The 22,682-nt window shown below is 55.5% G+C and overlaps 8 protein-coding genes across 8 annotated transcripts; 1 reads left to right on the top strand and 7 right to left on the bottom strand.

Annotated features, from left to right (window-relative positions):
- Positions 1-73: 73 nt before the first annotated feature.
- On the bottom strand, positions 74-2,310 carry LTR77_001097 (uncharacterized protein; the record flags this gene model as incomplete). The annotated part of the gene is made up of 4 exons (XM_064798359.1): positions 74-352; positions 409-584; positions 664-2,080; positions 2,140-2,310. The coding sequence occupies 4 exons, from the start codon at positions 2,308-2,310 to the stop codon at positions 74-76; spliced, it is 2,043 nt and encodes a 680-aa protein (XP_064662686.1).
- A 218-nt stretch (positions 2,311-2,528) lies between these two features.
- On the top strand, positions 2,529-3,059 carry LTR77_001096 (uncharacterized protein; the record flags this gene model as incomplete). Its single annotated transcript, XM_064798358.1, has 2 exons — positions 2,529-2,897; positions 2,934-3,059. The coding sequence occupies 2 exons, from the start codon at positions 2,529-2,531 to the stop codon at positions 3,057-3,059; spliced, it is 495 nt and encodes a 164-aa protein (XP_064662685.1).
- A 2-nt stretch (positions 3,060-3,061) lies between these two features.
- Positions 3,062-5,081, bottom strand: LTR77_001095 (uncharacterized protein; the record flags this gene model as incomplete). Its single annotated transcript, XM_064798357.1, has 9 exons — positions 3,062-3,351; positions 3,400-3,491; positions 3,532-3,824; positions 3,872-4,095; positions 4,154-4,174; positions 4,225-4,376; positions 4,436-4,701; positions 4,750-4,826; positions 4,880-5,081. The coding sequence occupies 9 exons, from the start codon at positions 5,079-5,081 to the stop codon at positions 3,062-3,064; spliced, it is 1,617 nt and encodes a 538-aa protein (XP_064662684.1).
- Positions 5,082-6,067: 986 nt separating this feature from the next.
- LTR77_001094 (uncharacterized protein) lies at positions 6,068-7,471 on the bottom strand (the record flags this gene model as incomplete). The annotated part of the gene is made up of 2 exons (XM_064798356.1): positions 6,068-6,773; positions 6,837-7,471. 2 exons carry the CDS (start codon positions 7,469-7,471, stop codon positions 6,068-6,070), a joined length of 1,341 nt encoding a protein of 446 aa, XP_064662683.1.
- Positions 7,472-8,652: 1,181 nt separating this feature from the next.
- On the bottom strand, positions 8,653-10,236 carry LTR77_001093 (uncharacterized protein; the record flags this gene model as incomplete). The annotated part of the gene is made up of 3 exons (XM_064798355.1): positions 8,653-9,447; positions 9,498-9,637; positions 9,690-10,236. 3 exons carry the CDS (start codon positions 10,234-10,236, stop codon positions 8,653-8,655), a joined length of 1,482 nt encoding a protein of 493 aa, XP_064662682.1.
- Positions 10,237-16,333: 6,097 nt separating this feature from the next.
- On the bottom strand, positions 16,334-16,686 carry LTR77_001092 (uncharacterized protein; the record flags this gene model as incomplete). Its single annotated transcript, XM_064798354.1, has 2 exons — positions 16,334-16,480; positions 16,651-16,686. 2 exons carry the CDS (start codon positions 16,684-16,686, stop codon positions 16,334-16,336), a joined length of 183 nt encoding a protein of 60 aa, XP_064662681.1.
- A 755-nt stretch (positions 16,687-17,441) lies between these two features.
- On the bottom strand, positions 17,442-19,997 carry YME1_1 (i-AAA protease yme1; the record flags this gene model as incomplete). The annotated part of the gene is made up of 1 exon (XM_064798353.1): positions 17,442-19,997. One exon carries the CDS (start codon positions 19,995-19,997, stop codon positions 17,442-17,444), a length of 2,556 nt encoding a protein of 851 aa, XP_064662680.1.
- A 399-nt stretch (positions 19,998-20,396) lies between these two features.
- NDH51 (NADH dehydrogenase [ubiquinone] flavoprotein 1, mitochondrial) lies at positions 20,397-21,896 on the bottom strand (the record flags this gene model as incomplete). The annotated part of the gene is made up of 1 exon (XM_064798352.1): positions 20,397-21,896. The coding sequence occupies one exon, from the start codon at positions 21,894-21,896 to the stop codon at positions 20,397-20,399; it is 1,500 nt and encodes a 499-aa protein (XP_064662679.1).
- Positions 21,897-22,682: the final 786 nt, after the last annotated feature.

Below are 22,682 nucleotides of genomic sequence, written 5' to 3'. Positions count from 1 at the left end.
TATAATACAGCAGCAGAAGTATACTACCAGTACCGCGAGCCCTTCGAAGTATGTTGAGGTAATGCATGCCTTCCTAAGCAGCGACCCGTTCGGCCTCTGCTTCGTCCAAAATCTCCACCACACCCATGCCAGCATCCGAACTGATCTCTTGCCCGTCTTTACCGATAAGCACGGCCATCGGCCGGTCGTCTTCGTCAACGTTGAAAGTATTCTTCAGATGCCCGACGAATCTGAAATGCACCGGAGTTGTGGCGAGCCATTGTAGTTTAAATGCAGGTGAGGTAGCCCAGTTGAGTTTCGTGCAGAAAGCTGGTTTGGGCAGTGAAGGGTCAGGTGGGGATGCCATGAGTGCCTGTTCAGATGTTAGCAAACGAGATCAATGTCAAGGTAATGGCAAGAGACACTTACGTATCCTTGGAAGGCGACGCTCTTGTTGACGGAAAAGAGAAGAATGACGTGTCGTGACGTTTCATAGGCCTCGGTCAGAAGTTGCTGGTTCTTCTCCTGGGTCGCCCAAAGTCCATCCTGCATTGCATTCTCGACGTTCGAGCCGTTCCAAGATTTGATCATGAAGTATCGTACACCTTCCGTCAGCGAGCTACATCAGCACACAAGTGATTAGAAATGCGATGAACGAAGCCACGAAAGAGAGCGAGTTCTTACCTCCACGCCTCAGATCCAGACCGCCACTTCCACGGTAGATGGTTCGATAGGATCCGGAATCATCATCCCTGCCGCCGCGGTAAGGTCGACGACCACGATTGCTTCCCTTTGGTGAGTGACGACCAGGAGGCGGCATGAACCTGTCACGCTCGGCGGCATCAGTCCTGGGCTCCTGCTTGTAGTAGCTTTGACGCCTCTCCAACGACGCGTCGCGAGAGTCGGCCGGTGGGAAAGCAGAGCGGCCATTGCGGTCCTCGACGGGGTAGCGGCGGACATCTGGGTATGAAGGCCTACGGTCAGGTCGACCTGTCGATGGGGGTGAGTAGTCCTCGAAGCGACCTCGAGCGGGCCGACCGCGGGTGTCTGGAGAGCCATTGATGCCACGAATGCGAAAACCGCCAGGCGACTCGTCTTTTCGCGCTTTAGACGCCTGGACCGGCTCGGGAGAGTGTGCGCGCTTGACGCCGTTCAAAGCGTTGCTCACAGTCCTGGTCTGTTCCTTGGCGGGCGTTGCTTGGATCGTGTCAGGAAGTGCAGGACGCTGGGTATTTGCTGGTGCGTGAGCACGCGCTGTGCGCAGAGATTGTATGGTCGCTTGCTCGGTCTCTTGCAGTTTATCAAGGCGCGCTTGGATCCGTGCGGCTTCCGCTTCCAGTTCTTTACGCTCCTTGAAGGTGCTCAACTTGGAGTTTCTGTATTCGACGTCGTGATAGCCGGTGATTTCAAGCCACATCGCCAGGTCAGCATAGTATGCATCCGTTACCTTGTTTGTGCGCCTGGGCTGCGTGTCTGCAGACGCTTTCGTGCTGTCTGCTGCCGGCGGGTCGACCTTGCTGGAGAGTACAGGACTGTGTCGTAGATCCTGCAGCTTCTGCTCATGGTTGGCAGCTACATTGTCCTGCGCCGCTCCCGCAGTTGTTGGCGGCCGAGCCGTGCTGGAGAGAACAGCGTTCTGTCTTGGATCCTGCGATTGTTGGGCATCGTTGAAAGGCGCGTCAAGCCTGGGTGACTGAGAATTCTGCTGCGCTGGTGCCGCCTGCCGTTCCTTATTGGCCTCTGCGGCCGCCTTACCTTCTGCCAGAAGGGTGTCGATGCCATAGACATCCTCCTCCTTGGCTTCTTGCTGCTCGGTAGGTTTGGACGGAGTGGGCCGTTGCTCGGCAGTGAGCCTGAGTATAGGAGTATCTACTTGAGGTGTTGGTGTAGCAGTATTGAATGCCTTGCTGGGAGTGTTGGCGCGGGACTGCTGTTTCAATGGAGTCTTCTGGCGTTGAGCAAGCAGCTTTGCCCTCAGTTCGTCGGCCTTCTTTTGATTGGCTGCTCGTAACTCTGCTACGTTAGGGGGGAGAACAATAGGTGGCTCGACGAGCGTGTTCGCTGCGCTGTTGTGTTCGTTTGGTTTCTCAATACTGGAGGCCTGCAAGCATCGTGGATCAGCTGGTTCACCACACAAAAGCGACAACGCATATGCCTTACATTCAGATGTCCGCTGCCGTTGGTGGCACCAGGCAAGGTGTCACTGCCTGCTGCGGTGGTCCCGTTTGTATGACCGTTGCCGTAGAAGTCCTCGTCTTCATCTTCACCCACGTTCTCTCCATTGGCAGTATTCTCCTGCCCGTACGACGCCATAGACTCCAGCCACTCCATATTGGCTGGTAGTACTGGCGGGTGTTGTACGACCAAGTGCAGATGATTGTGATACCTTGTCGTGAAGGTGAGAAGACGAAAGTTAGAAGGTCAAAAGTTCAAGCTTCGCGTCAACCGCGTCGGCCACGTGGTCCGAGCTCTCCAGAGCGCACTTCATGAATGTTGCCGGCGACGCTTCGCCTTCTCCTACAGAACACTACTCATGAGAGAGAGTAACGATGCCTGTACACAAGATCGACCTGATGTCCCGCAAGGACAAAATCATCGAATGGCGGGAAGAGGGTGTGACTAGAGACGGGGTGCTTGAGCCTCTTAAAGCAGACGGTCTCAAGTGCAGCCACAGCACGCTGAACCAATTCCTGCGTGACGTGGACTGTTACGTGCAGTACAGACTGACAGACCAACCTGGGGGCTATGAAGCATACCGCGACCGATTAATCCATTACTTCCAGCACAACTTCACGGACGCCGGCATCGTCGAGATGCTGGAGAAGGAGGGCTTCAGCACGTCGGCCAGGACCGTGAGGCGGATCCGCATATCGTTGGGCTTGATGAAGCGAAGCGCCAACAGGAAACGACCGCCTCCGGTCAGTACGGGCAGAACTAAAGTACCTGCGTCAAAGACTACTGAGCGCGCTGCTATTTCCCAGCCCATTTCTCTCGCTCAACCCACCGTTGCTCCACGAGATGTCTACGAGACAATTTTGTACGAAGGAGTATCTGACGAAATAATCTACGAGGATTCATGAGATCACAAGCTCTGCAACTTCTCGGCATCACTTTCTTCCCATGGATGTTCGGCCTCCACCTTCAGAATCAGGTCCTCGTGCTGCTTGCTGCGCGGCTTAATACTAGCCTTGAAAGGCATGGGATGACTGATAATGCCAGGTGTGAAGCGTATGTCCGGCTCAACCTCGACTCCATTCTCCACTCCTTTGCTGATTTCAAACACAGCTAACGATTTTGCTACGGTCAACCAGACAGACGTCTCAGCGAGAAGCTTGCCGGGACAGATGCGGCGGCCGAAGCCAAATACGAAGTCTACTCGCAATCAGCAAGGATTATCAGCAGAGCTCTACGAGTGGTTACCTTGAGGGTCTGGCGGCGGTGGGGATGACAGGAAGCGCTCCGGATTGAAAGTCATTGGGTCTTCGTAGACCTGCGCATCGTGGGTAAACAGCCTACAGCACGTCAGCTTCTCAGCCAGCCAGTAGTGCATACTTCGAAAATTGGCGTCCGTACCAGATATTCGGGATCAGCAACCCTCCCTTCGGTATCAAGTAGTCTTGGTAAACATCATCCTGTGTCGTCACATGCGGCACTCCCATTGGCGCGATCGGATGCCATCGAAGACATTCCTTTACTACGGCGTCAATGTAGGGCAATCTCGGTCGGTCTGCGAAAGTGGGCAGCTTGTGGCTTCCAACAACTCGATCGATCTCCTCTCTGGCCTTCACTTGGACTTCTGGATTCACGACCATGGCCAGGAAGAAGAGCGACATGGTGCTCACAGACTGCAGACATCAGCCTAAATCGAGGCAATCCGTTCACAGAGACTCACCGTATCTGCACCACCAGTGTACAGCGCCGCAGCACTCCACTTGATCCTCTCCTCTTCCTCGGCCGTCACAGTGTCGCCGGCTTTACCATACAAGTTGGAAACGTATGAGCCTCCGTGGCTGTTCTCGGCCATCTGCCGCTTCACTAAGCTCAGAGGCCTCTCCGCCAGGTCCATAAAGGTGGCCTTCCATTCTCTGGCCGTCTGCTTGAAGGCTGTTCCAGGCACTGCATGGGTTCTGCTGATTAGCGCGTGCTTCAAACTCCATGAATTTGGCGGACTGACCCCAATCAGGCAAATAGCGCACTATGGTTATCAGTGTCAACTCCGAGCCCTCGATTTCCGGCACGACTCACAAGCTGGTATCACATCCACCATCCAAGCCCCCGGCACAGTCGCCGCCGAGAACTGCGCCAGTGCCCGATCAGCAATATCGATCAAAGGATCCCTCTTCTCCGGCTCTATCGTATACCCATACGCCACTTTCAAAATAATCGCCCCGGTCTCCCTACCCTCCCTATCAGCACAGTCCACGGCAAAAGAGAAGAGACCACGAAAAGAACTCACGTCTTAACATTCCCCACCACCTCCTCCGGCCTCCTCATCGTCCGCAACAAAAACCTCTCCACCTCCACCTCCATCAATTCCTCAAACTTCCCCAACGCCGAGCGCGTCCCAATCACCTGATGGATCCGCTTCCGCAGCTCGCGCACTTCGTTGGGGTCCGTTTGGCTGACGAGCAGGTGGTCCCAGCCGCACATTTCACCGCCGAAGACCATGCGGGGGCGGGAGTGGTGGTGGCTGCGCTTTTCTAGGAGCTGGGTGAAGGGATGCTGTTAGGGCGATTTGAAGAATGGTGGGTGGGGATGGGGAAGATGGACCTCGAAGGCGGCATCGGCGGAGTTGAGGATGATGATTGTGGTGCCGAGGACGGAGATGGAGCTAATGGGACCTTGTTCTGCTGTTCAACAATGCCGCTCACTCCTGGGCATGAAGGTGGAGTGGACGTACCGTACAGGTCCTTGTGCTTCGTCCAGTGCTCCCATTCTCTGACACCGCTGGGAGGGAGGTCGCGGATATTGCCAACAAGTGGGAGCGGCTTAGGTCCTGGTGGAAGTGGTATGGAGCTCTTGCGCTTCTGAAGAAGTAGTGTCAGGCCGTAGAGGAGAATACCGATGGCGACGAGATCGAGAAGCATCGACTGTGTGGCCATCTTGCGCGTTCACTGAAGCCCGGGTTAAGGAGCAAATGTGAGGACAGCGGCGATGGAATGGTGTACTTAATTTTCGAGCGCATTGATAGATAGTTGCCAGGTACATTGACGTACTGAGGGATACTTTCCACCTCCAGCAACTTCTCGCCCCCAATGGTCGCATCGCAGCGTATCGTTGTGTCTTGCAGATAGCCTTCTCGAGCTAGTCGTGCGCTTGGTGGGTTCACTGCGTGCGGCTGAATTGCATACAAGCACGACCAGCAATTTCTACATTGGTCTCAAATGTCTTTGCAGCTCCGGCCGACAGCTCTCCCGTTCGAACCATTGATGATGAGCGGGCAAGCTGTATGCAACCTGGGTATTATCGCATCTTGACGTTAGGTTCGATCAAGACGAGGTATTGAGCTGTCGGTATGGAAGAGGCCTTGCCATGTCTTCGTTGGGGAGATGTGATCCTCAGTTTCAAAGAGACTCGACAACACATGTAGCGCTCGAAGCGGCACAAAGTGCGAAGCAAGGTCAAGAACGAGGCAAAGACAGTTGGACATGGTGTTCGAAGTAATTCTGGTATAGTATCGTTCTACCAAAACCATACAGCATACCCAGCCGTTCTGATCGTCCATTGCCATCCAACATCAATATCCAAACATCTCTCTTCAAACAAGCATACCATGCCATTCCGTTACCGTCACTCGACGACTTTAACCCAAGAGGCATACCGCAAAGCCTAACATCCAATTCAAACATCTCTTTTCTTCAACCCAAGCCCGTCGTCAAAAAACCCGATATCCCATTCCAGACAGCCCATCGAAACCTAATACAATTGCGAACGCCGTGCAGACCCATTTCGTACCATCATGCCCCATTCCTGGCCCATTCCTGGACTGCACTCGCACCACTCTCGCTCGAAATCAACTGCCGTCGCGCATACGCCAGCTTCAGAAGAACCCACAATCAGCATGCACTCTTCGTTTTCGTGGTGTCAATCAGTCACCGCCCAGCATCCTCATGGAACCCGGGTACGTCTGATAGTAATGATAGCTCACCTTGTCCTGCGTGCCCGCCAGGCTCAAATGCTTCGCCACCACCGTCTCGATCTCGCCGTTGCGCTGCCCCGCGAGCACCACCGCGCACTGCTGCGGCAGCCAGCGCAGGATGTCGAAGCCGTTGGCGTACACGGTGCTGTTGTTCGCGATGCTGTTGGTCACGTGGCCGCCGTTGCCGTCGGTGCCGGGGAGCTTGAAGGGCGTGTGGATGGTGAGCGTCTTGAGTCCCGAGCAGTAGCGGAGCGACAGGCGCACGATCTCGGAGAAGCGCTCGAGGATCTCGGTGTAGGTCGGGATCTCGAGCTCGACGTGCTTGATGAGGCGGCGCGAGCGCTGGTGGAGGCCTGCGAGCGTGTGCACGCCGGTGGGAAGGGCGAGGTCGAAGACGTTCTCTTTGTACATGACGTCGCGCGCTTCTTCGTAGATGTCTCTGCTCACGCGGAGGAGGTTAATGACGAGCGGGTCGTCGGGGGCGGCGTAGTTGCGGACGGCTAGTGTGGTGGCGGCGCCGTCTTGGTAGATGTCACTTTCGTCAGAAGAGAGGCCGAAGGACATGCGGACGCCGCGCCTGGAGGTTGCTAAAACGGTAGGACGAGTGTTGCTGCGAGTTGGGCGCGTGACGACGCTGACGAGGTGCGGTGCCGTGCTAGAAGGGAAAGGATCGTTAGCAAAAAGTCGGCTAGCGCAGAGACATTGATATTGAACATACCTGACGTAGACCGGACCGCCATCATCATTACCGCTACCACCACGATTAAGACGCCGCCGCTTATTCGCCTTCTTCTCAGCCTTGACCTTGTCTGCATTCGGCGTGGGCTCGGGCTTCGAGAGCAAAATCTTGTACGGCCGGGTGAGACAGGCGCGGTAGATCTCTTCTCTCAGCTCGAGCGGGAGGTCCATCATGCGGAAGATGTGGCGCTCTTTGGGTGGTTTGTCGTCGACGTCGACGGCACGCCCTTTGCCTTTGCCTTCGTAGGTGGGCTGAGACTGCGCATCGAAGTATTCTTGACTCTCCTGCGATTCTTCTTCGTCTTGACGCTTGCGCTTGCGGTCTTGACGAGGTGTGCCCGCGGCTTGCGCAGAGCTGGTGCCCGCCGTCTTGCTGCCATCCTTGACCGGAGTAGTGCCTGTGCCCGTCGTCTTCTTCTTGCTGTCCTTGATTTGCTTCTTCTTGCCCCTCTTGCCCGAAGCAACCTTCGTATCACCCGCACCCAGCAACCCAACCTCATTCGCAGCAGCAGCCGCAAGCTTAGACTTCTGGCGAGTCATCCTGCCCGTGCCGGCACTGGCGGAGGAAGACTGCTTCTTGGAGACGCGGGTGTTGTTCTTATTGGTGGAAGGCATGGTCGTCAGAGAGTATGGTAGTTGATGTTCGGCGTAAGGGTAAGGCTAAAGTATGTTGTTGTTGGTGCAATGGTATGGTATGGTAGGGTATGGTATAGCCGTACTGAAGTCGTGGTGGTATGCAAACAGTACGAGTTGATCGAACAAGCAAGTTGCAGAAGAAAGGGTATGTTGGAAGAAAGGCTGTTGTGTGTGTGTAGAATGAAAAGAAGAGGAAGATCCCGCGATTGCGCGCAGAAGATATTCCAACGCGCACAATAGCACAAGAACTCAATTGTCGTCACAATACCAGATGGAGAAGCTGGCTGCTAATGAGCGCACCTGCCGCTGGAGTGTCCGTGCGCGTGATTTTCACATGAAACGCCATTGAGAACATGTCATTTTTGCTATTGTCGACGTATACAATTATTATTGAATGGGCAAACACGGTACACAATGATGATGTATCCTTCTTCGCATTATCGGGATTGGAGAGAAGCAGGTTATCGCTGAGAAGTGGTCTCCATGGAATAACTGCAGCGAAACGCCGTACGGCTTGAGGTCATCTGGGTGAGAGGGAGAAACGTCGCCTTGAGAAGCAGCTGACAATACCAAAGCACATTCCATTAAGCCATCTGCTCGCTAATCACACACTGCCATTACGGCGCCTTCCCTCGCTCAAGCAGCACGCTCAAGCCACCCCCAATCCGTAGCCGGACTCAATTAACCCCATCTAGACGCCACCACCTCATGCTGTCCCGGAGTGCAGGACCCATATAGTACACATAGCAAAAGCAAAAAGAAACGCCGCCAAAAATCCAAGTTCCAATCTTGCAATAGTAGGCTCGTACCGTCGTCAATGCGCGCATTGTACCCAGCCCCTCTCCCTCTGCGTTGCCGTTCCCGCTTTTCTGCTCCGCGCTGTGAGATGTGGTTGTTGTTGTATGATTGATTAGTTGTAGTCGAGTAGTCGTTCCATGACAAAGGAAAGGTTGTTGTAGTAGTAGCACACAGTTTCACATTACGTTGTAATGCGAGGGTATCGCGCAAGAGATGCAATGACGCCAAGAGAGCCCTGACGAAGAGGAAAAATCGAGACCGGGGTATCTGATGAGCCAGCAAAGTCCGTTCAACGCCGAGACCAAGAAAGGGTGATGCTGCCAGCATGTGAAGTATACGCGCCTGAGGCCGCACACGCTCTACTACTGATGATGCTGCTGCCAGACCTCCTGGGTGCGCATCTGGTTGGCGTAATCCATCGGGCCGGTGCTGTGTGGGCGCTGCATGCCTTGCTGCTGCTGGTAGTACATCTGTGCTGCGCTGACAGGGTAGCCAGCATGCGGATCAGGGTACGAGTAGTCGTGCTGCTGATTGCCCGCCATAGCGTTGTGCGGTGATTGCCAGCCAAGGGTGTTACCCATGTGGGGGCTGTTGTTGCCGCTGCCAGTCTGCTGCTGACCGTTGTTGGCTGGTGGCTCGAGGATCTGGGGTGGGTTGTAGCTGGATGAAGGATTGGAGGTGAGGGATGGTCGTTGCTGCTGGCCGTTAACGGGCAGCTGATACTGAGCGGGTGACTGAGGGCGGGGAGACGGCTGCAGCTCAGGGCGCATGTGAGGTGGGACTGCCGCCATGCCACCACTCATGGCGTTCATGTAGTAGTCGGATGACTGCCTCTGCAGGCTTGCGACACCGTTCATGGCAGGTCCAACGGAGGAAGGTCTGTCCGGCTGAGGCATCGGTGACTTGCCGTTTGTGGAGAAGTCGTCTTCGTCATCGGAGCCGCGAGACCGAGCGGTCGGAAGACCACCCCGGGTGGCGAGCGCGGCAGCAGTGGCGGCTTCTGACTCCTCGATGGTGCCACTGTGATGATTTTGATGCCTCGTCAAGGTAGTGCGACGCGTGAATGTCTTCTGGCAGTCAGCGTAGGGACACTTGTACGGTCTCTTGCCGGAGTGGATCCTTCGATGCCGAGCGAGCGAGCTGGAGTCGCTGAATGGCTGCAGTGTGTTAGTATGAACTTGCTGACCGAGACCTGACAGTGACATACCTTGCCACAACGCTCGCACATGTGCGGCTTCTCACCGGTATGTACTCGCGAGTGAACTGTCAGTGCGGATCGCTGAATGAATTGCTTGCCGCAGCCCGGATAATCGCACACGTGAGGTCGGTGTCCGCTGTGAATGCGTTCTGCCAAGGGTCAGCATGCGCTGTCAGGTGATTTGAGCCATGTGAAATTCACCATGCCGGGCCAGATCTGATCTCCTTGCGAAGCCCTTCTGACACGTCGAGCAAGCAAAAGCTTTCGGTAGTCCCGTGCTTCCTGTACTTTGCCTGTTGCTGTCACCCTGACCCTGATCTTGCTGGACTGGTTGCACTGCGCCTAAAGAAGCCTGCTGTTGATATGACTGATCTGAAGTGGCGTTAGGGTGGTACGAGTGTTGGATCATCGGCGCCATGCTGGTCGGCTGGCCCAGCTGAGGTGACGGATATCGCATGCCGTTAGCAAGCTGACTGGCCATCTGCTGGTACGCCATGTTATTTTGAGGAGTTTGCGATGAATATCTCGATGAGTGGTCGGATGTGTGCGGGGAGACTCCTCGCTCGGAGCCGTTTTCAGACTTTATTCTGCTGTTGCCGTTCGGAACGTAGAGGTTTTGCTGTGCGTAATGGGGTGCGGCGTTCAAGTCGTGATTCATGCCGACGGGCATTGGTATTTCGTATTGCATGCTGCGGTAGCCTGTGGCGGAAGCTGACCTGTTAGTATTGAGCAGATTATTGAGGTCCATCTCGCCGACAATGCTGTCCCTTCTCTTGCGCTGGTGGGGGAGCAGTATGTGCTCGATCGATGGCAGAGACATCCAAACTTCACGTGGAGTATGCTATGGAGCGCTGACTGGGAAAATGCAGGGTTTTCCTCACGACACCAAAACAACGCGATGCGCCCGGTAGGTGGTGGATAGATGTACGGCTCTTTACTCACTCCTCGCTCTGCAATGGGCTGTCAGGTGTAGCCCTGTGGTGGTGGTGGTGGTGGTGGTGGGCCGTGGTCTCGGGTGGTCTGTTCGAGGGCGATGACGGGAGGTCGTGCGTCTTGAAGGAGGTCACAGCTCCAAATGCTGCAGGTGGAAGGACAAGACCTACAACGCGCGGAGAATGTCAGCTTCGAGTCTTGCCGTCGACGTGGCGGAGGAGGGCGCGTTGGAGGGGGGTGTTGCTGCGAGCCCGCGGATGGCGTTTCTTCGCGTATCGCCCATCATCAAGGGGAAGGAGAGATGGGAATTCTGCCTCGAAACGCGCGTCCGTCGGGTCGCGAAAGGAAGGAGCAACTCACCAGTGGTGTCTCACGCGCTCTCAAAGCCTCCCGCACGAATAACAAAGCAAGAACCGGGTGTTTGCAGGGTCGAGAAACAAAAAAGTTGTTGACCTTCTGCGCAGTCGGGTGTTGCAAAGATGGGTGGACTGTGCTCGGAGTCTTTGAGGCGCTGATGGAAAGGAGTCCACACTCCCGCTAGGCTCTTGCCGCCGCTAGCGTGTTTCTAATTCAGGCCGATCTTTTTCTCCTGCTCAGCTGAAGCTCCCTCTTCCAACTTTGCTGCCTGTGGACGGGGTCGAAATGGCGTGAGAGGATTGCTGGAATGCCGTTTGTTTCTCCAGGTGATGCTCAATGGGTATGGGCAGCCGAAGACCCGATTGATTCCGCCTGAGGACGTTGTCCAACCAGAGGTCCGGTAATGGTCGAGAAGGTTTGTCGGCCTTGGGCGGATCCTCAAGACGAAACAGAAAATGCCTTCTGTTTCCCGACGAGATGCCGAGCGACTTGCTGGTGTTCGACGTCTGTATGGGAGGGTCGTATCCTCAGGAAGTTGGCCTTGGATCACAAAGCTGTATGCGGCCAGTCGAACCGCCTTCGACGATCTAGGGGTGGCCGTTCGAAGGCAACGTCAACCTCCCTTCACTTGAGGTCTTGGTTGATTTGCTTTACTCCGTTCGAAGGGTGAGAATGTGCTGGACTACCTAGTGTTGTGTTTGTCGGCCTAGAGGGTTTGTCGTAAATCTCTGGTGTCCTGTTGCTCCGTGATGGTCTTCTCCTTTGGTCTCTGGAGTCGTCCAGTCGTGTTGATCGGTGTTTTGTCAAGCGTTGGAGAGTTGACAGTGTAGACAGACTTTACTGCTTTGTTAGAAGATGTCTTGATTGCACAGTATGAGTAGTGTATCTGGCAAGAAGAAGCAGAGATCTACAGCAGATCCTCCCCAGCGCGCATCAACCCAGAGTATATACCAACCTCACGTCCTTCCAAGCGATGACAACGATGCACCGGCAGTCTGTACCTGCAAATTACCACTCATCCAGCACAAGCCTCCGCGTATGGATCACCCCAGCATCCGGCAAGGCAGAAACCAACGGCCGCTACGAACATACATCATCAGCGAACGTGCGAGCGTGCAACAAGAGGCACGAGCATTCGCTTCGAAGCCGGATCTACCTTCCACAGCTTCTAGCGCGGAAGCAGAAGATCTGACAGGGCTGCTGGCTTTTGCACGCAGCACGAGCACGTCTGTAGAAGAGGTCGGTGCTAGGGATGTGGTCTGTGTGGTAGCGCGCATGCGGCGTGGGAGATGAGGTGGTAGCGGAGATCCTTGTAATATAGACCTAGGGCGCTTGCCGGATTGACCGTGAGGTGCGACAGGCGATGCACGAGCGGACGACGCCTTCGAACATCGAGCGCGAGGAAGTGAGGTGGTGTCGTGTCATGTTTTCGAGGCGGTGGTGGGATGGGGCAGTACTTCATCAAGCCTCACGTTTCCGATGGCCGCGGCGGTCTTGATTCAAAAGCTCGTGCGTGTGCTGTAGAAGGCCGCTAGAACGATCCCTCGCCGACATCATAATCAACACTGACGCCATCGGACACGAGGCTGAAGAAGCGCACTGTCGCGGACAGTCGCAGAGCCGGGCGCACGGGGTGGGACGAGGTCAGGTGGTTGTCTTGGTGGAGTGATGCTGGAAGGGCGGGAGAAGCATCTCATCTCGGGTAGAAGGCGGGCGGGAGAAGGTGTGGTTGCGCACGGGGATGGCGGTGGTCGTGCGTCTTCTTGGAGCAGACTTCAGCTCTTCGTCTGGTCATTGGACTTGTTTTCGCGCTGCTGAGACGAGACGAGATTGGTCTTGGAAAGGTATACGATTGCACCTCACTTTCAACATTTCAATAGGTACGGCAGGACGAGCAGCAATTGCCAGGGACACTGCCACGAAGCTTGAGAAGATATGGAGGGACGTCCCCTGTCGCGAGAGTTTCAACCGTCCGCGAACGGCGGCGATCCAAAAAGAACACTTCTTTAAGCGATCCACCTCGTTGCCTTGCAGCATGGACCTCGCCAGGCGAATCCTCCAAGACACTCGCTGTCCTGCCGCAACTGCGTGCATAATAGTAATCTCCTCGCCCACCATGCTTTTGCTTACCAACCCTCAATCAAAATCCTGTTCTTGATCATCTCGAGGCTATCTACTACTGTACATGCACTCTGTTGCCAAGCATCGCCTTACGAGGCTGCAAGGCTCACTGCACGACGGACGAGCACAGACAGCTGGCTCCGTCATCTCAACCAAACGAACATGAAGTCTGTTCGCAAGCAGCAGACATACTGTTTCATGAGAGCGTTCATGTGTCTGTGCTGAAGGCGTACCCAGGTGACCCTCTCGACTCGAGAAGCAAGCCTCGTCTGTTCTTTTTCCGGTCACCGTCGCTACCTCATCCTTCAACGGACGGAACAGTGTGCCATGACTCTCGCCGATGTCCATGCAACCTTCTAACCGTTTCGCTCCAAAAGACCGTCCGCTGCATGTACGCCACCTGCGCCTTTTCATCTTTGTATCTCAACACCTGCCGTGCTTACTTCATTGCACCGCCAACGAGAACCAGGCGCTCACGCGGCTGGAGGACATGCTGGCAAGACTACGGGTGCTGTACACGCCGGGGTCACAGTAAGAGCAGCACTCTTGAGGAGTGACGGCGGTTCAGGAAGGTCGTCGTCAAAGCCTCCCTTGGTCTCCTGGCCACTCACGCCATTCGGCACCCCTTCCAGCTCCACCTGGGTTCTCAAAGATTTGAGCAGGCAAGATGCACAGTCTGGCTGCTCTTCGAAAGCACTGCGCTTCGAGCGAGCTGTGTCTAGCTTTCTCGCCCACCTCGTGTGAAAGCTCGCTGCTTTTAAGGTTGCCTCGAAGATCTGATCCTTCTGATAATCGGCTTGGAAGACCAGTCTCCTTTGTCACGGGATGATTGCGCCCGATAGATCTCTGCGGTGAGTCCTGTATGTACGACTGGCCTGACTAGAGAGCTCAAATCGAATCCGGAACCACGATATCCAACGCTTCCAGGCTTAAAGGTCGCCGACTCTCCAATGAGATCCGGTCTGCGTTCTCGTATCAAGTCCAGTAGCCACCGTGCCTTTTCTTGGTGGCCTTCCTTGACCAGCCTCTGTGCAGCCCTGAGGATGAAGTACCACAAAATGCTCATTTCTGGGCCGTCCTTGGTTTGAAATAGCTCCCTTATGAAGCCCGAAGACTCACCGGAGTATCTCTGGAAGAAGTGGACTGTCGGGAGGCCGCTTGGACTCGTAGGATGATGTGGCATGAGGCTCGCTCTGACGAACTCGAGCTCTTCCGGCAGCTGCAACCAAAGTTTCAGGTGTTGCAGATATCGGTCGAAATCGTGTGCGCTTGTGCGAGAGGCCCGTTCCGAGAGAAGTGCTTTTTTCAGCAAGATGCCTGCAGGTCTCAATGGTACCCAAACACGCAAAGTGCTTTTGTTGGGCTGCATCTCTGTACTCCAGTCGATGCTGCAGCTCGACTGGAAGGTATCCAGCGAGGTCTGGAGGGAATTTCGTTAGCCCATGCGTTGCTGAGGTGTTAATCAATCGCTGATTGTTGTTACAAGCTCTCACCTTCAAAGGGCGTGAGTATGGCAACCAAAATGCTTGAGCCTCTGTTGAATGTTAGCATCGGTCTTCTCGGGGATGAGCGCTTTGAAGGCTGCTCTATGGCTGACACACTATGATAGGGATTAGCGTTCATATCCTACTAATTCCTGGGCAAGACATTACCCCAGTAGGCGACGAAACGCATTGCCCCTGTACATATGTGGCGTATGCTCGTCTACATCGCCTTGATATTTCGGAGGGGTGTAGATTGTTAGCCACTTCGAAAGCAGATCTTCTGCCGCCGGCCCTTCCGTCACACAGAATACGATAGCTCGAATCAGACCTGGCTGCAGGACAAGATCCACGCTTTCTTGATGACCAGAGCGCAGAAGCCACCGCAAAGCACGAGTTCCCGGCATCTCGATCGCATACTGCGGCCGAATGTCTTCCAGCGTTGCATACTTCGAGTGTAGTCCGGTTATGTATGTCTCCAGACACTGAATCGCCAGAGAAAATGGGGTAGTTGAATCATTGAAACAGGATAATGGATCCGTGTACAACGCCTCAGGCAGGCTTTGCTTCCACCTTGCAGGATCTTGAGAGAGCAAGGGACCGTAGGGTCGAAGTCTTGCCGCACTGAGGGGCCTGTTGACACGAAGGCGAATGTATTAGCTGATGAATCGAACACTGCTGGCTGTCGCCTCTCAGGACCATGCACGGTGAGGTAGCTGGGTGTCTTGTCCTGTCAGCAAAGAAACGTCGAGGATGCGCATCAGCAAAGCCGTCCTACAAGTCATAGAAATTCTCTCGAGTCACACCTTCATACTGATACTTTGGATGCCAGACCCAGGACACTTGACGGCGCAGCAGTACCTGCCCATGTGATTGTTTCCATTGACGTTGGAACCGATGTCCTTTGGCGCGAAGTCTGTGCCGCCAGAGAGAGCTAGCTGCGCCGATAGTTGTGCTGGCCATGGCCGCTTGGTACCTTTTCATTGCAGTCCGAATCTCTGTCAAAACGGAGGTCCGGACTGCACTGGCAAAGGACTCCAGGCTTTAAAAACATCAGGGGCGGGAATCTGCGTGGCGAACATGTAGTTCTGTAACATTCGCGTAGATGAGGCGGAGCTCGATCTGGTAAAGTCTTTCTTGGCTGCTTTCACGATCACGTGCGCGATGCAATACAGGTAACCTCATGTCTTATAATTATACTTATGGTTGAACCCGTCGGAGCGGACGTGTGTATGCGCATACCAGCCATGCCTATCGCAGCCGTGATGTATCTGCACAGGTTGTTTCCCAAGTACGAAGCCTTGTATGGCGATCTCTTGGTCAGACCGATCACGAAACTTCGTGCAATGAGAGCAATGTTCTCTGTGCCTTCTACCTTCACCAGTCGCAACGGAGCCACCATCAACCAGCGTCGCCGACCTCACGCCATCGTCCAAGAATCCGAATAGACCATGACCTAGATTCAATCACATTACCACGGCCTTTTCATTTGTAGCAGAACCAACTCACCTGCTCACCGGCCACACCCTCGTCGCCTGCAGCGCCCACAGATACAACGCCACCAGCGCCAACACCCCCGTAATCCCAATTCCCACCCAGCCCACCACCGGCGCATGCGCGGTCAACACTAACTCCAGGAACAGAAAAGCCGCCAGCACCTGCGCCTCCAGCAGCAACGACAGCGCGGCAAGACCGTGCTTGATCGCATGACTGTCGCGGTCAATGCCTTTGATGATGGCTTTGTGCTCGAACTTAAACAGCTGCGTGCACCCTTGGCAGACGAGCACGGTGAGGACGAAGCAGATGGAGCTGATGCTGCCCAGGTCGTGACGGTGGCTGGCGGGAAGCCGGCACGGTCGGGTGTTGGGGAGCTATTGATGACGACGGAGCGGGTGAAGCCTGCGCCTAGGGTTCCGAGGGTTGAGAGGGCGGAGAAGAAGCTGTGCTCATCAGTCAATCTTCGGTGTAGATGCGGCGTTGTAGGTAAGTGCAGATATCGTACGAAAGGTACCAGTCAAGCACTTCTTTGCCAGAGGTAATGCCGGGGATGTCGTAGGTGTGTGTAGAGTCTTTCGGAAAAGCACCAGGAATGCGGAAGATCTGTATCGTTTCCAGCTAAAGTCTTTCTGAGGGTGAAGTTGTTTGGCCCGCCATATGAGTCTGCAGTAGCTTCTCGAGCTCGGGAGGAAAAGCGATGAATGGTCCGGCCATCGTGCGCAGGATAAGTAGGAGACTGAGAGGTGAAAGAAACAAACAGAGAGTCATCCTACCTTCATGAGACTCGTGATGGCGACGAGGTTGGACATCGTGACTGCCTGTGTGACATACCTGTCTCGGAGAGACCTGCCTTTGTCTAAAATGCCATCGTGATCAATCTTACTGCCATCAACGACAAGTCTGAATCTTCGGGGATCACAGCCTCGCCCTCTCATCAGTCAACGCAAAGTTGGACACAGTGGGTTCGATGCTGCGCTCAAGACAGCAGTTCTCCAGGAGGTCCGTCGCCGCACGTCTCCGTGCAAACACCCAGCCCTCGCCCTCCAGCCCCTCACAACTCCTACGCCGCAAACCCGTCGTCAGCCCCAATCTCGTTTCCCAGAATCCAATTCTGTCTTGCGTCCGCACGGCGCGCCGAAGGAAGAAGCCAAAGCTTCAGAGTGATTCTTCGCGGCTTCTAGCGTGCGAGACATGACAAGGACCAGGGTCGTTAGGAACAGAAACCAACCCAGACGCCACCGCCCACGCTGGGTGCCGAAATCAAGGCGCTTGCGCTTGAGGCTCGATCACGAGGTCGGCTAGGGAAGAAAGGAGGGGTGGGATGGTTGCAAGGCAGATTGGTCTGAGAGTCGAAAGAAGGGAGTTAGTGATGCCGAGAGGAATCGAGTTCGCGATTCTGCGAATGCGGACGACAAAACGAAACGCTATTTGAGGCATTGCTGCTAACAAGGTACACATCTGCCGGCCGCTCACGTAGCAAAGCCCGTCCATACCCAACCTCGAGAATACCAGAGCGAGAGTCTCTCAGCTCCTCAAACACCACTCATGCATGCCATCTCCTCGCTCATGGACTCCCACCCCCCGCCCCCTCACCACCAGCCGGTTCCGGCGCACCCCCAAGACCTCCCAACCCACCAATGCCCTCACCCTGCGGTGGAGGCATGAATGTCTCCCCATCAGGCACTTTCACAGGCGTCTCAGGATCCACCTTAACCTTCTCCGGCAGCTTCTCGCCCCGCACAATCTTCTCCATCTCCTCCTTGCCCAACGTCTCGTACTCAACCAACGCCTTCGCTAGCCGGTCCAGTCCTTCGCGGTTGGTGGTGAGGAGTTTCGTCGCACGGTCCCTTCCATCTTCAACTAATCGGCGGACTTCGGCTTCGATGGACCGTTTGGTTTCGGGTGAGAGGCGCGCGTAATCAGTGTCCAGGTCCACGTTACCTAGGAGATCGCTCATCCCTGCCCGCGTGACCATCATGCGCGCGATCTGGGAGGCGGCTTGAATGTCGGAGCTGGCGCCTGTGGTGACGTTGTCGGGGCCGTAGACGAGTTCTTCAGCGACTTTGCCGCCCATGGACACGTCGATTTGGGCCATCATTTCTCGCTTCGTTTCCGAGACCTTGTCGAGTTCCGGAAGCATTTGCGTCAGGCCCAGCGCGTGTCCGCGAGGCATGATCGTCGCTTTGTAGAGAGGTGTAGAAGCTTCCGTGAGCATGGCCACCAGTGCGTGTCCGCCTTCGTGGTATGCAGTCATGACTTTGTCCTTCTGCTGAATCACGGCTGAACGGCGCTCGGCACCCATCATGATCTTGTCTTTGGCCCAGGTCAAGTCGTCGATCGAAACTTTGGTGGCCTTGTTCTTGCTGGCGCGGATGGCAGCCTGGTTGACAACGTTCTCAAGCTCAGCACCGCTGAAGCCAGGGCAGCCTCGGGCGATGATGGCTGGATCAACAGCCGAATCTGTTCGTACGTTTCGGAGATGGTGCTTGAGAATCGCAATCCGGCCGCGAACGTCAGGCATGGGTACAACCACATTCCGGTCGAACCGGCCAGGTCTTGTCAGAGCCTTGTCCAAGCTCTGCGGGAAGTTGGTCGCGCCAATGATAATAACGCCTGAGTTCTGATCGAAGCCGTCAAGTTCGGTGAGAAGCTGATTGAGGGTCTGCTTCGCATACGCGGCATCTCGCTCATGTCGCTTTGATCCTATGGCATCCAGCTCATCAATGAAGATGATGGCAGGACTCTTAGCGCGCGCGGCGCTGAACAAATCACGCACACGCTTCGCGCCCACACCGACGTAAACCTCGTCGAACTCAGATCCGCTCATGTAGAAGTAAGGCACGCCAGCTTCACCAGCAACAGCGCGAGCAAGCAGTGTTTTTCCGGTACCGGGAGGTCCCACGAGCAGCACACCCTTCGGCAGCTTGCCGCCCAGGGAGCTGAACTTGTCCGGCGCCTTCAAGAATTCGACCAGCTCTTGCAGTTCCTCCTTCGCCTCGTCGCAGCCATGGACGTCCGTGAAGCGGGTATTCTGCAACTCAGGCTTGGCCTCAGCGTTCTGCGCGCCTCCGACCTTCTTAAGCACACCAGTAGCCTCAATCAACAGCGTGAAGACCACAAGCGCGCAGTACCCGATCAAGCCAAAGATGAGCAAGAACTTGACCCATTTGAAGATCGTGCTGCCCATGCTTTCGTCGACCACCACGTACAGCGGCTCGTTCTTTGCGCCAGAACCTTGCTTTGAGATGCTAACATTCCCGCCCTGATTCCGAGCTGAAACCGCTTGACCGATAGCTTGTAGTTGTTCGTTACTCATGCCGTGGTTTTGACCTTGACCTTGCATAGATTGTGCTTTGCCTGCCATGCTTCCCACAGCGCCCGTCTCTTGTGCTCCGATGCTTTGGAGGGCGCGCATATAAGCGTTTTCGCAGGCAGTGTTACTGGCATAGCGGTTGGTCTGGTAGCGTTCGACGAGGATCTCGGGCATGTTGGCGCGGAGCAGGGCTTGGTAGAAGGCGTTCTGAGCGGTAGGAGATGCCGGATTGTTGTTCGCCTGCTGCTCCATTTGTGCGAGGACGTTGCGATTGCTGGTCGAGCCCCACGATGAGCCAAAGAGGGTGCGTTGCTGGCTGAAGCCGACCAGGGATGTACTTCTCGATGCTGTTGGGCGGAGATTGAAGGGTCCAAAGCGAGTGGTGGCCGTAGAGAATGCGCGCGAGTTAGGTGAGAGCGAGGAGAAGGTTCGGTTGAGCGGTGATGCTCTTCGTAATGAGCCCTTCGGTAGACCGGACAGGATGTCTCTTGTCGTCATACTGCTCGCTCCTAGCGCACCCATACCCGCCGTCCTGCTCATGCTGGCCACCGGTACCTGAGCCATGAACTCCGGCATCTCACTCCTCTCTTTCCTAGCCACCTCTTGCTGTGCATCTCCTCTTGCTTGATCCCTCCGTGGAGAGACCTTCTGCTGTCCTTGACGCTGGGATCTCGACGCCGAAGACGGCCTCCCTTGCCACGGCGCTCGCAATACCGCCGCCATGCTCGGCCATAGTTCCGCAGTCGCGGATGTGATCTGCTGCATGCTCACCGGCGCAGCGGCAGCAGTTGCGGCCTGGAAGGCCATGTTTGGCGATTGATGTGCGCGGACTCGGCCGCTTCGTGAGATGATCTCGTACAACAAAACAAGGAAAGGAAAGGTGGCAACAACAATAGGATAGAAGTAATGCGCTGATGCGCAAAGGCAACAGAGAAGAGTGTCGAGTGTAACGCCAGAAGTGGTCTGAGGCGGCGTTGTGTCATGTTTCCTCGCGCTTCTAGATTGCCGCTTTGGGTTGGCGAAAGACCGTCACGTGTTTTCTGCCTCATAGAACCGCTGATGTCGGATGATGATTCATTGAGTGCTTTGGTGGATGAGTAAATACGGTTTGATACGCCTATCGCCACTACCGTGCCCATGCCACAAACAGCAAACAGAACACAGGAAGTATGTACACGCTAAGCAAGACAAATTCCTCCAACCCATCTACTGCCCGGGCGAAATCAGCATCCCCCTCTTCTCGGCCCCATGCTCCCAACCACCTGCCAGTGCCTCACCGCCCGCACGACTCGTATGTCCCCGTATCCGCTCCTCCAACTCTGGCCTGAAATGCCTGATCAGACCCTGAATCGGCCATGCGAAAGCTTCACCCAGAGCACAAATCGTGTGTCCCTCCACCTGCTTCGTGAGCTCCTGCATCATGTCAATCTCCCGCTCCCGTGCATGGCCCTTCTCGAAACGGTGCATGATCTGCTCCGTCCACTTGCTGCCCTCCCGGCAGGGTGTGCACTGTCCGCACGACTCGTGGTGGTAGAACTTGCTGAGGCGGGAGATGGCGCGGACAATGTCGGTGGATTGATCCATCACGACTACCGCCGCCGTGCCGAGACCGGACTGGTTGTCCTTGAGAGCGTCGAAGTCCATAAGCTGGTCGTCGCAGATCTTCTTGGGCAGGATGGGCGTGGAGGAGCCGCCGGGAATCACAGCCTTCAGGTTGTCCCAGCCGCCCTTGACGCCACCAGCGTGCTTGTCGATCAGCTCACGAAGGGGAATGGACATTCTCTCCTCCACTGTGACGGGGTTGTTGACGTGGCCAGAAATGCAGAAGAGTTTGGTGCCTGAGTTGCGCTCGCGGCCGTACGAGTTGAACCAGTTAGGTCCGCGGCGGATGATGGTTGGTGCGACTGCGACAGTCTCGACGTTGGCGACAGTGCTGGGGCAGCCGAAGAGGCCGACTGCGGCGGGGAATGGAGGCTTGAGACGCGGCTTGCCGGGCTTGCCCTCTAGTGACTCGATCAGTGAGGTCTCCTCACCACAGACGTATGCGCCCATTCCACGGTGCAGGAAAACATCGAAGTCGTAGCCAGAGCCGCAGGCGTCTTTGCCGAGAAAGCCGGCTTGGTAGGCTTCCTGAATGGCACGCTGCAGCACGGTGGCCTCGTGGTAGAACTCGCCACGAATGTAGATGTAGGCTGCTGTGCAGTTCATCATGCGACCTGCCACCAGACACCCCTCCACCAGCTTGTGTGGGTCCTTCCTCATGATCTCGCGGTCCTTGCATGTTCCTGGCTCGCCCTCGTCTGCGTTCACTACCAGGTATCTGGGCTTCGTGTCGTTCTCCCAGCCCTTGAAGTTCATGAAGCTCCACTTCATGCCAGAAGGGAACCCAGCACCTCCTCTTCCTCGCAGACCAGACGCCTTAATCTCGCCGATGAGCCAGTCGTGGGACTTTTGCAGCATCTCCTTGGTCTTGTACCAATCTCCGTACTTCATCGCGCTCTTCAGGTCGGCGCCGTGGTGGCCGTAGAGGTTGGTGAAGATGCGGTCCTGATCCTGCAGTTCTTTCGAGTGCGAAGCCGGGGCGTCCTGCACTGTGGCCATCGAACGCCTCTGCTGGGCGCCATCGTGGGTGGTGGAGAGGGCGCGGAGGGTGCTCTTGGTGGCGGGCGAGCGGAGCGCCGTCTTGGTCGATGGGGCGGACAGCATCGTGATCAATCCAAGGGCCTGTTGTCGTTGCTTGGTGCCGTGTGGCTTCGTCGCCTGCTGAAGTGGTGGAAAGGCAGCAATGGATGGACTGAAGTGGCGTGTGGAAGAGTCTCGGGGTGATGTCGTTGATTTCGGCTCTTATTGCCGCGTCTGTGATTGGCTCGGCTATCTGGGCTGGGCGAACTCAATCTCACTCGCTGCTTCTCCTGTTTCTTCTGCTTCAACTTCATCTCTTGCTTTACCAAATATATCTACTTCGTTAAGAGAACTGTGCAGGTAGTTGGCGGTCTCGTTGTAAGAAGACTATTGTCGAGCAAGCAATGCGCAGCAGGTACATCTCCGGAATCCATTAGTCTACATGTAAGGCAATAGAACATCAGCTTCCCAATCTCCATCCATGTTTCTGTCACATGCAACATCACGAGGAGCGTGTTAGTATCAGCATGTTGCCTGAGACGCAAGAGGTCTCATCACCCCATGTTCACCATCGATGCCAGTTTCAATCTACATCCTCCTGGCGACCTCTCTACTTGAACATCACATTGCGGTGAATGGTCGTGACGAGCGCATCCAAAACAAACCTTGGCCTCTTACCTTCCCTACCTGGACCGATTGTGGCATTTACAACACTTTTGACGTCACTGAGAGCCAAAACTTCACCTTTCTGCCTCTGCTGCGCGGAACGCCATCCAAAACTTCTCATCCTGCCCAACACACCTTCCTTTGATTACCCGAGAGACGTCCGGCTCTCCACCGCCGCAGATCCCTACAGCCTGACCACTCCTC

The sequence above is a fragment of the Saxophila tyrrhenica genome (assembly GCF_035928015.1).
Source record: "Saxophila tyrrhenica strain CCFEE 5935 chromosome Unknown scaffold_2, whole genome shotgun sequence".
Lineage (NCBI taxonomy): Eukaryota > Fungi > Ascomycota > Dothideomycetes > Mycosphaerellales > Extremaceae > Saxophila > Saxophila tyrrhenica.
This window is presented reverse-complemented; position numbering and strand designations above follow the sequence as displayed.